At 34.8% G+C, this 12,500-nt stretch overlaps 2 protein-coding genes across 4 annotated transcripts in view; both read right to left on the reverse strand.

The window, feature by feature from the left end:
* The window catches only part of LOC136833233 (DBH-like monooxygenase protein 1), a 1,137,248-nt gene that overhangs the window by 638,690 nt on the left and 486,058 nt on the right, over positions 1 to 12,500 (reverse strand). The window lies entirely within an intron of this gene.
* On the reverse strand, positions 10,950 to 11,327 carry LOC136833000 (neurofilament light polypeptide-like). The gene has a single exon (XM_067094650.1). It carries the CDS (start codon positions 11,325 to 11,327, stop codon positions 10,950 to 10,952), a length of 378 nt encoding a protein of 125 aa, XP_066950751.1.

Consider the following 12,500-nt stretch of genomic DNA (forward strand, 5'->3'; position numbering starts at 1 on the left):
CTTCCCTGCCCCCTTTTCCTCCCCCTCCGCAGATCAACACTTCGGAGGCATGGCAAGAGCAAGTGCCCATTCAGAGGGAGGCGGGAGACTTTCCACCTCATATCCTTCCATCACAGATAAACTAACCCTTCTCTCTCTCTCTCTCCTCTCTCTCTCTCTCTCTCTCTCTCTCTGTTTGTTCACCAAGGAGTTTATTGAGAATCCACTACTCTTGTTCACCAATTCCCCTCTCTCTCTCTCTCTCTCTCTCTCTCTCTCTCTCTCTCTCTCTCTCTCTCTGTATATATCTAAGGTCATTTATCTTATCTCTTTCATTCTAACCAACCTCTGTCTCACTCTCACTCTCTCTCTCTCTCTCTCTCTCTCTCTCTCTCTCTTACTTTGTCTCTATTACATACTTCACTGTATTTTCCAAAATGCAATCTCTCTCTCTCTCTCTCTCTCTCGCTCTCTCTCTCTCTCTGTATATAACTAAGGTCATTCATCTTATCTCTTTCATTCGAACCAACCTCCGTCTCTCTCTCTCTCTCTCTCTCTCTCTCTCTCTCTCTCTTTATTACATACTTTACTGTATTTTCCAAATGCAATCTCTCTCTCTCTCTCTACTCAACCACGTAGAAAAAAGGGTACTCTCGATATTACTCCTCTCTCCCTCATTTCCCTCCCTCTCACTCTCTCTCTCTCTCCCCTCATCCCTCAGCACTATACTATAACATACGGGATTCAATCTACGCCAGGGAAAACTTGCCTAAACATTATTATTACAGACGTGAATTCCGATCGATGCCCCAAAATAATCTCGTCCTTTCCTGCATTTGTTGCTGCACCATTGGGAAAGCTGAGGACGACGTGTTTCTTTGTATAGTGAGGCAATTAAGCTGTTAGTCAATTATCCAGTCAGCTTTTCACGTGCCGATAACTCCGAGCATCTGTTTGATTACGAGTCTTTCGGGTATGTATGTATGTATGTATGTATGTATGTATGTGTATGTATATGTATATGTATATGTGTACATATATATATATACACACACATACACACACACACATATATATATATATAGATATATATATATATATATATATATATATATATATATATATATATATATATATATATATATATATATATATATGTAATCACGAAAATATGGAACGTGATGAATATATAAATAAAAGACAAAATCCACGAGGAAGGGGGAAACAATTGAGTACTGCAAGGCCTTTCGACTTCTTTGTCCTTTACTGAGCAGACTCATATATATATATATATATATATATATATATATATATATATATATATATATATTATATATATATATATATCTCTCACGAAAGGTGGCTAATTACATTAGGAATGCCTATAACAGCATGTGGAAATTCATAGCAGTTTTAACAGTTCCTCTGTTTGGGATAAACACAAGATGCCTGTCATTGTGACCCACTGCTACTCATGCCAGCGTCCCTTCATAAACAAATGAAGCGCGTGATACACTTCGATGACTACAGTCACCTTCCTGTTTCGTTCCGTTCCGTGTTTCTATATGTTTCATTCCGTTCCGTTTTTCTATGTTTCGTTCCGTTACGTTACATTCCGTTCCGTTACGTTTCGTTTCGTCCGTTCCGTTCTCCTTGGTTTTATTTCCGTTACGTTTCATTTCGTCCCGTCCGTTCCTTACTGTTCCGTTACTTCCCGTTCTCTTACTGTCATTTCGCTTCTTTCCGATACGTTCCGTTCCGTCTGTCCCGATCAGTTGCGTTTCGTTTCTTTCCGATCCGTTCCATTTCGTTTTGTTCTGTTCCGTTACTTCCCGTTCTCTTACTTTCATTTCGCTTCTTTCCAATCCGTTCCGTTCCGTTTGTTCCGTCTCGTTTCCTTCCGTTCCGGTCCGTTCCATTCCGTTCCGTTCCGGGCGAATCGAACTCCGCAATCTTGTGTTGATTGGAACCGTTCGCTCCGAACGATAATTAGCGATAGTCGGGTTTGGCTTATTGTCTCCGTCCCTCATCCTTTTCGACGGATACAATGGAAGGAGATTTGAGATAAATATATCCTCACAAAGAAACATCGATTGGTTCCTTTGGCTCGAGAGAGAGAGAGAGAGAGAGAGAGAGAGAGAGAGAGAGAGAGAGAGAGAGAGAGAGAGAGAGAGAGAGAGATTCGTCAAAAGAAAGGGAAAATCGGGGCTTTATTCCTTTCTTCATTCAAGTCATATGTTATTTTGAGCGGATGAAAAGATGGTTGCCAAAAGGAGAAATTTATATATATATATATATATATATATATATATATATATATATATATATATATATATATATATATATATATATATATATATATATATATTATCCTTCCAACACATGCATAGATATATACATACAAATATGTTTGTACACACATGCATATGTGTATGTGTATATATATATATATATATATATATATATATATATATATATATATATATATATATATATAATATATATATATATATATATATATATCCCTAATTATAACATCTTTCCCAAAATCGCGTTGCATTCCTGACACGAAATAATTGCGAGGACGGCAATCGCTCTATTGCTTTTTCGATATGCAAATCTTCATTCGAGTGTCGCCGGCGTTGGTACTTGACAAAGCGGAGATAAACGCCACTTTCTGCGTCGTGGTGTCGTTTCGTGTTCCTTTTCGCACATGCGTGCTTTTCGTTATCGGCGTGTAAACGAGAGAGAGAGAGAGAGAGAGAGAGAGAGAGAGAGAGAGAGAGAGAGAGAGAGAGAGAGAGTCTTATTAATATTTTTGGATTTAATTACGCTTATTCAGTTTGTAAATAGGACTTTTCTCTGTCTCTGTCTCTGTCTGTCTGTCTGTCTCTCTGTCTCTCTCTCTCTCTTTACTATATATATATATATATATATATATATATATATAATTGCAATTATATTCTAGGTTTTAGCGTTGCTTGTAATTTCTATTATGTGGTCTTATTATCCCATAATAATAATAATAATTAATTAATAATAATAATAATAATAATAATAATAGTTACACTGTAGCCAAAAATACCACATCAAGTTATAAATAAAATTTGCCTGCGCAAAAATTTTATAAAATAAAAAGAGAAAATATTCAAGCAAAAAAAAATCGAAATAAAATAAAATAATAATAATAATAATAATAATAATAATAATAATAATAATAATAATAATAATAATAATCATACTCAGAGAAAAGGCTGTCACTTAGTGAGGACCATTTCCCAGATCCCTCCGAAATTCACTAATGCATTTCCCTTATTCTTCTCCACCGAAGCTGAAAATTCACTTCTCTATTGAGAAATATAAAGGCACTGACTCAGCAAAAAGGAAACAAAGAAGGTATTATTAAGAGGAAAAATATCTTTGTCTAGATAATTATTAAGGTACGGAAACCGCTCTCCAGCAGCAGAAAAATGAACAAAGAATTTGTGGTTTTTATTATTATTTTTTTTTTTGTTGGTGTTATTTGGCTTTTTGTTTCGCTGCTTATTTTTCAATTTTCGCAAATGGCCTCGCAGTCGGATTTAATGAATGTTTAATACGGGTTTGGCGGAGGAATGGAAGTGGTTGATTCGCGCGGGTATTTACGAGGGAACTTCAATGTGATGTTTGTATTGAATTGAATTGAATACAGAATTTGGGCTAAAGGCCATGCAGTGGGACCTATGAGGTCATTCAGCGCTGAAACGGAAATTGACAGGAAAAGGTTTGGAAGGTGTAGCAGGAGGAAAACTTCGTAGTTGCACTATGAAACAATTGTTAGGAGAAGGTGGAAAGTAAGATGGAAGAAAGACTATGAATGGAGGCGCAGTAACATGAATGAAAAGGGACTCTGCAAAGCACCTTAATTAATGCCTACAGTGCACCGGGCCAGGTGCATTGAAGGCACTACCCCCACTCCCCAACGGGGTTCAATGATGTTTGTAGGATGAGAGCGAACTTCAATGATGTTTGTAGGATGAGAGAAGAGGCAAGTCAAGAGATGAGTCGCAGATTGGGTGGCGCGAGGATGGGAGCAAGGTGTTTGCAAAAGTTTGGACCCGAAGATTGAATGACAACTGCAAATGAAAGAAGAATCGATGAAGATTGTGAGACGAACTGTTGGAGCTTCATATGTGGCGTAAAATGGAATGAAATGATAAGGAAATCTGGAAATAGGTTTCATTGCTAGAAAGGTTAACTTAGGTGTAATAGGTATCACTGTTTTGAAATGGTTAAGAGTTACATGGGCCGTGGCTGAAAGTTTCATACAGCGTTATACGCTGTACAGAAAACTCGACTACGCCGTAGAAACTTCAGCGGATTTTTTACTTGTTGCCATTACCCACCCCTGCCGAGGGATACATCCTCATGTTAAGAAAATTTAAAATATCATCAGTTATATACTTACTCCCTGTGACAATTTCCTCGCTGGAGGCTTCAGATTCCAGATCGTAGAAGGAAATGTCTTTTTGAACCTAACTAACATAACTTTTTCGTCTTTTAGCACCATATCCCCCCTCCCCTTGACCCCCACCCTACCTATTTTTTTTTTTTTTTGTGGGGGAGGGGGACCGGGGTCTCTACCATCATCTTGAACATGGCTTCCGACGAAACTATAATCAATACAGGTCTTTTGATAACACGCTCTCGATATCCTTCAACCTATATTTCACTTGAAGGGTTCAAGCAATATTTGATAAGCTTCCTTTTACCCCCTGATTTATGCTGACCAAGATATCGCGTTCCGTCGAGTCATGAAGAAAGCAGGAACTTCAAGCAAACTTTTTCATCATAATTTCCATTACATCTTAATATCTTTCTTCACTATTACTGTAATTATCCGATTATCTGTGAATAATCGTTCAGTTATTTTGACATCCTGCCGCTCAGGTCGATTTCGTAAGAACTGCCGCTAGTTTCAGAAGAGATAACATGGTCATTATGGGTCAAGGGCGACAGGAATTCACTGGCGGTAACCCTTCCAGTTCCTGACTAGACATATTTTTTGTTTAACAGTGAATAAAAGCCACTTATTTCCCAGTCGTACTAGTTATCCTTACGTAAGGAGTACTACTAATTTACTAATGTTCTATGTTTGTTAAGAGGAAGCCACAGAGTTGCTCTGTCAAAATCAGAACTCTCTCTCTCTCTCTCTCTCTCTCTCTCTCTCTCTCTCTTCTTTTAGATAGAATCACAGAGTGAAAAGTTTCCTGGGAGTCACATCGAAAAACTTTTTCTCTGATCTGCCTTAGGAAGAGTTCATGAGGATTCTTCTCTATTGTGAATTCAAATAAGACGGTATACGCATACATATTGCCTAAGGACGCCAGGCGTTCACACAGTATGGCAGACACACACACACGCATACACACATACATACATACATACATAGATGCATGCATACATACATATATACAATTATATATACATATATATATACACATACATACACTCACACACACACACACACACATATATATATATATATATATATATATATATATATATATATATATATATATATATATATATATATATATATACATACATACATAGCCAGGTGTGCGTGTGTATGTCTATACGCGTATAATTTGAGCTAATCATCCACTGAATACGTCATCTGTATTTATAACCATTCTATTTCCGAAACCTTCCCGGAATTAAAACCAGTTACTGTAAAAACGTATTTACCAAGAGAGATCAGGTTAAGTGATGCTAATTGCATTTTTTCTCTCTCTCTCTCTCTCTCTCTCTCTCTCTCTCTCTCTCTCTCTCTCTCTCTCTCTCTCTCATTTTCCAATGGGTCCCTTTAATCAACTCCACAACTTTTTTGAACAGGTGTATCTTACATTTTCGTGCCCCGGGCAAAATAAACGGGTGGATCATTTTGTCCGAAATTTAATTTACTTCCGCTGTCGGTTCGTTCCGTCATATTCGTTAAAAAAAAATATATACTCGTGAAATCCGCACGGTTTTAAAAATATACAGTAGTAGTTTAGGGGCTGCATATATACATACATATATTTACACACAAGTATGTTTGTATGTATATATATAAATATACATGTCTATACATACATATACACACACACGTATATATATATATATTATATAGATTCATGGGGTATATATACATATATACATACATATATACATACATACATATATACATATATATAAACATATATATATATATATATATATATATATATATATATATATATATATATATATATATATATATATATATATATATATATATACTGTATATATATATATATATAACTGTATATATATATATATATATATATATGAAATATATAATATATATCACATATATATATTTTTCTAACCAACAGAACTTAGAGAAGAGAGAGAGAGAGAGAGAGAGAGAGAATGAGGTCTGAGAGGTCATCGAGAGATTCATGGTGTGCTAACAGTCGAAGGTGGTAGTTAATGATACATTTTTCCACGTGAAATAAAATAACCAATTTGTGTTATGTCATTTACATATAATTTTTTTTCTAACCAACAGAACTTAGGAATCTGGTGTAAGCTGAAGTGTGCCAATGAGGTCTGAGAGGTCATCGCATAATTGGCTGCGTTTTCTAATTGACAGGTTTTCGGAATTCTCCACCCACTTCGATTTTTCCATAATATACAATTTTTAAAACATGGAATTTGTGTTTTTGGGGATGAAGAAAGTTAACCTGTAAGCATACTGACTTTTTTAAATGCAAGAATAACTGAACTTTTGATAGAATGTCTATTTGATTTTAGTTGCCGAAAAAAAACATTCAAGATATTTATATAGAATATTAAAAATGAAACAGATTTCTGAATAAATACACACACGTGTAAAATTAGAAAAATCATACAAATGCATGTACTATGGTAAGCAAACATACACCATTGAGAAAATAACTATAAAATATTGTACATATATATATAGGAAAAATAAAAAAGATCTATATATATATATATATATATATATATATATATATATATATATATATATATATATATATATATATATATATATATATATATATATACATATATATATATATATATATATATATATATATATATATATATATATACAATCATTAAGTCTGGAGTAGGGTTGGTGTAACATCCCAAAACAACTACAATAATAAAAATTATAATACATGCACAATATTTACAGATTCTTCAAATCAAAATCGTTATACGTATAGCAAAAAAAAAAAGTAAATAAAAAAAATTAAAAACTCACGAAGAAACTTTAATTAAGAGAAAATGCAGTCCAGACGATTGATTTTACCTCCTTTGGCGGCAAGCATGGAATTTACGCTCCGTATCTTGGGACCCGAACATAATACCCTTTCTTTTCTTAATATCTTCATAAATTCTCGCGCGGGCATAAATCTACCCAAAGCGTATTTGCCTGACATTACAGCACGGTGAGTATACGCGGCGTGTCTGTGAGCGCGTTAATTACGGTTTGATTTTGATCTCTCTCTCTCTCTCTCTCTCTCTCTCTCTCTCTCTCTCTCTCTCTCTCTCTCTACAGTATAAATATATATATATATATATATATATATATATATATATATATATATATATATATATATATATATATATATATATATATATATATATATATAAACACACACACATATACAAATATATATATTTACTGAAGCGCAGTTATATCCTCTCATCTCTTTAAATAAAAATCCAATAATCTCTCTCTGTTATTAAGAGATTAGCGAAGGGTACTCCATTTCAAAATTACATCTTTTTCCCCAGTTTCTGGGGACGGCTGGAGTCCGATGGCTGGAAGGGAATCGAAAATCCTCATAACTTTTAGAATAATGAGTATTACAACAATTAGAATAATTTAGTATTTTCTGAGCCTCAACTTAACTGTTTATCTTAATGTAATCCAAGTGATTATTCTCATCTAATATAACGTTTTAATTCATCCTAATATAACTACATATGAAGGCTTAACTTGATTAATAACTTCTTCATCTCAATGTTTATTCTGACTTATTCTAACATATAACTTTCGTAAAATTTATCTCTCTTTTTTGTTTAATTCGTGTTAATTTACCTGTCCACGTGGCTGGGTTTAAAGCTTATTTTACAGTAGTACTTCTTATCAATTTATTAAGAGACTCCAGGTACGTATCTTTCCCGGATCTAATAATAATTCTTATCAATTCGAGAAACTCCAGGTACGTATTTTCCCAGAATCTACTAATACTTCTTATCAGTTTATCAAGAAACTCCAGGTACGTATTTTTTCTAGAATCTAATAATAATTCTTATTAATTTGAGAAACTTTAGCTACGTATTTTTCTCGAATGTAAAAATACTTATCAATTTGAGAAACTCCAGGTACGTATTTTTCCCGAATCCAAATGCTTATTTTGCTAAATGATTTGCTGAGTTATCACTTGTTAGTCAATTAAATGGCTGGGTTACTGGCATCAACTGCTGCAATTATGAGGAGAGGAATATTATTATTCCTTCTGTTTCTTTCGTGATATTCGGAAAAACAATCAGTAACAGAGAGAGAGAGAGAGAGAGAGAGAGAGAGAGAGAGAGAAGTTTATTCCTTGTATATCAAGAAATCCTGACTTTACATTTAAGAGAGAGAGAGAGAGAGAGAGAGAGAGAGAGAGAGAGAGAGAGAGAGAGAGAGAGAGAGATATTCCTTGTATATTATGAAATCCCGACTTTACATTCAATGAGAGAGAGAGAGAGAGAGAGAGAGAGAGAGAGAGAGATTCCTTGAGAGAGAGAGAGAGAGAGAGAGAGAGAGATTTATTCCTTGTATATCATGAAATCCCGACATTCAATGAGAGAGAGAGAGAGAGAGAGAGAGAGAGAGAGAGAGAGAGAGAGAGAGAGAGAGTTTCTTCCTTGTATATCATGAAATCCTGACTACATTCAATGAGAGAGAGAGAGAGAGAGAGAGAGAGAGAGAGAGAGAGAGAGAGAGAGAGAGAGAGAGAGAGAGAGAGAGTTTCATATTTGCCTTTTGTGAAATGGACAAGCAATCATTAACTTGAAATTCCGGCGTGTTTATTTTCTAATATTCCGATATATTTACAAATTCGTGCTTTTCAATGCAATGTTCATATAAGTAAACCTGATACTCTTATATTATTGTTTACTTAATATTCCAATATGTTAATAAAAGGTTCCTGTGTTTAAAAAAAAATCCTGCATTAAACTGATATTCATGCCTACTGATGTTCCTGTAACTGAACCTGACACTATTTTTTGTTTGATTTAATATTCCTGTTTGTCATCCATTCATTCCTACTTTATGCAAGGATTCCTGTATCAACCTATTGTTCCTGTATGATAACCTAGTGTACACGTATGTTAACCAATATTGTGATCCTGTTTCTTAACCTAAATCGCCGACAATTCCTGTAAGCAAACCTTAAATTTTTGGCACAATTCTATACTGACCAAACATCCACCAAACATTAGTTGTTTGTTATCCAAACATTCCTACTTTATTCAAAGATTCCTGTATTAACCTATTATTCCTGTATGATAACCAAGAGTACATGTACGTTAACCAATACTCCTGTTTCTTAACCTAATCCTCCGATAATTCCCGTAAGCTAACTGTAAATTTTTGGCACACAATTCTATAGTGATCAGATACCCGCCAAACATTCCTACTTTTTTCAAAGATTCCTGCATTAACCTATTATTCCTGTATGCTAACTAGTGTCCATACATCTTAACCAATACTGTACTCCTGTTTCTTGACCTAAATCTCCGATAATTCCTGCAAGCAAACCTTAAATTTTTGACACACAATCCTATATTGATCAGATATCCACCAAACATTGATTAGTGAGGGAATCTGACAAAAACATCTTCCACTCGATGTATCGAGAGAAACGTTGACGGAATATTAGTTTTAGATAAAGCTTGTTTGTAAACAAAATACTCTGGTATTTAAAATGTAGGTCCGCGTTGTTTTTTTTGACGCGCATATCAATATCCGACAGTTTGCAAACAGAATGAGATATGAAAATAAATTGTGCACTTATAGTCTTTTGTGCAACTGCACCAAAGCGATTCCATTAAAATTACTGTAGGAATGTATAAAACGTTCATACAGCATGCATACATAATATGTATGAATAAATACTCATCAACATGTCCAGCCGGAATGAATAATAATCATATGGAAATTTCAACGTTTGTTTTACAGCTGCATCGAACACAATCTAGTAGTTATTCTCGCTATATGTATATGTGTATATATATATATATATATATATATATATATATATATATATATATATATATATATATATATATATATATATATATATATATATATATATATATATGTGTGTGTGTGTGTGTGTGTGTATGAGTGTATATGTGAATATATATATACTTTTATATATATATATATACATATATATACTCTGGATGCTACAGGGGAATTTCGATTCCTGGATCTCAGATGTCAGAATTTCTTCATGATCTTGCATTTGGATCTCAGGCTTTGTAAAGATAAGTGTATACAAAAGTGTGAAGAATTGAGAAGTTACGAGGGCATTGTGGTATGGATCATATATATATATATATGTATGTATATATGTATATTATATATATATATATATATATATATATATATATATATATATATATATATATATATATATATATATATATATAAAGCAAAGTAACCTCAACAACACTAACCCGCCACTTCCTCAGAAGTAGAAGGAACTCCCCAGAGCGCTGATCACGTAAGGTGGATTGTTAGGTCGAAGTTCGTTCCCGCTGGAAAAAAAAAAAAAAAAAGGATATCCCATAAAATGCCTAATCATGTAAATCAAGGGGAAAAATGCTCTCGCCCCGACGAGTGAGCTCGTCTCTAGACTTCTAGGCTCCTCTTAAGCAAGATGAAAGAAGGGGGCTAAGAGCAAGTTAAAGAAGAAGTTCCTCTTTTGATCCCTTGGCCAAACACGGCTTCTTACAATACTTCGCCTAATGGCTAGCTGCTCCTTTTCCTTCTTCTTCTCCTTCTTCTTCTTCTTCTTCTTCTTCTTCTTCTTCTTCTTCTTCTTCTTCCCTATCCTCTCCTCTCCCTCCTTCTCGGCCCCCTCCTCCTCCACCCCGTTTCCCTCCTTTGCCTCCTCCTCCTTCTCCTCCTCCTCTTCTTCTTCTTCTTCTTCTCTATCCTCTCCTCTCCCTCCCTTCGCCCCCTCCTCCTTCATCCAGTTTCCCTCCTTTGCCTCCTCCTCCTTCTCCTCCTCCTCTCCCTTCTTCATTTCCTCCTCCTCCTCCTCTCCCTCCCTTTATCTCCTCCTTCTCTCTCTCCTTCGTCTCTTCCTCCTCTCCCTCCTCATCTCCTACTCTTCCTCCTCCTTCCCCTCTTCCATCTCATCCTACTCCCCCTCCTCCTCTTCCTCTCCCTCCTTCATATCATCTCCTACTCCTACTCCTTTCCCTCCTTCATCTCATCATACTCCTCCTCCTCCTCCTCCTTCCCCTCCTTCATCTCATCCTACTACTCCTCCACCTTCAACTTCTCCTCCTCTATCTCATCCCCCTCTTCTTCTTCTCCTTCTTCTTCTTCTTCTTCTTCTTCTTCTTCTTCTTCTTCTTCTTCTTCTTCTTCCCCAAGGTGTCTTGTCAGGAGCACGTTCAAGTGCAAATGTCCTTGAAATCTGGCGCAACTTTTGTGTCTTGAAGCTCTCGACTTAATCTCCGAAAGACCTGCCTCTTTAAGACTCGTAATTCAAGCTCAGGTTATGTATATTTTATGACTGCCAGGTGCTTTGACCCGTCGTCGCGTCGCTTCGCCTGTGCTAATGTAATTAAACACGAGTACACGAGTATGTACGAGCTTACACTCGAGTGCAAGTATATGTCTATTAGGGTGTAGACAGGAATTCACGCTTTCCAAATTAAGTACATATTAACGTTGTTGATTATATGATTAAATTATTATTCTGATTTTTTAATTAAGATGTATACTGTTGGTAATGATTTTCAGTACTTGTTTTTTGTATTACGTATGCTTTCCTTTGTTATTAAGTATCACTCTGGGTTTATTTTTGTGTATACATACATATGCATTGTATATATATGATATATGATATAAAATATACAAGTATATAAATATAATACATACAAATATATATATATTGTATATATATATATATATATATATATATATATATATATATATATATATATATATATATATATATATATATATATATATATACATATATACACAGTAGTATATATGTAGAATCTACTGGTCACTTTTACCAGACACATATGTAATTCTAATAGCCACAATGCCCTCTTAACTTCTCGAATTTTTCGCGCTTTTTGGATATGCTTTGTAACTACGAAGTTAAAAGATCAAACGAAAGAAATTGAAGAGACTGTGATGGCCGGTCGCGAAATGAACCCACGTTACCATAATCACA

The sequence above is a fragment of the Macrobrachium rosenbergii genome, chromosome 51, assembly GCF_040412425.1.
Source record: "Macrobrachium rosenbergii isolate ZJJX-2024 chromosome 51, ASM4041242v1, whole genome shotgun sequence".
NCBI lineage: Eukaryota > Metazoa > Arthropoda > Malacostraca > Decapoda > Palaemonidae > Macrobrachium > Macrobrachium rosenbergii.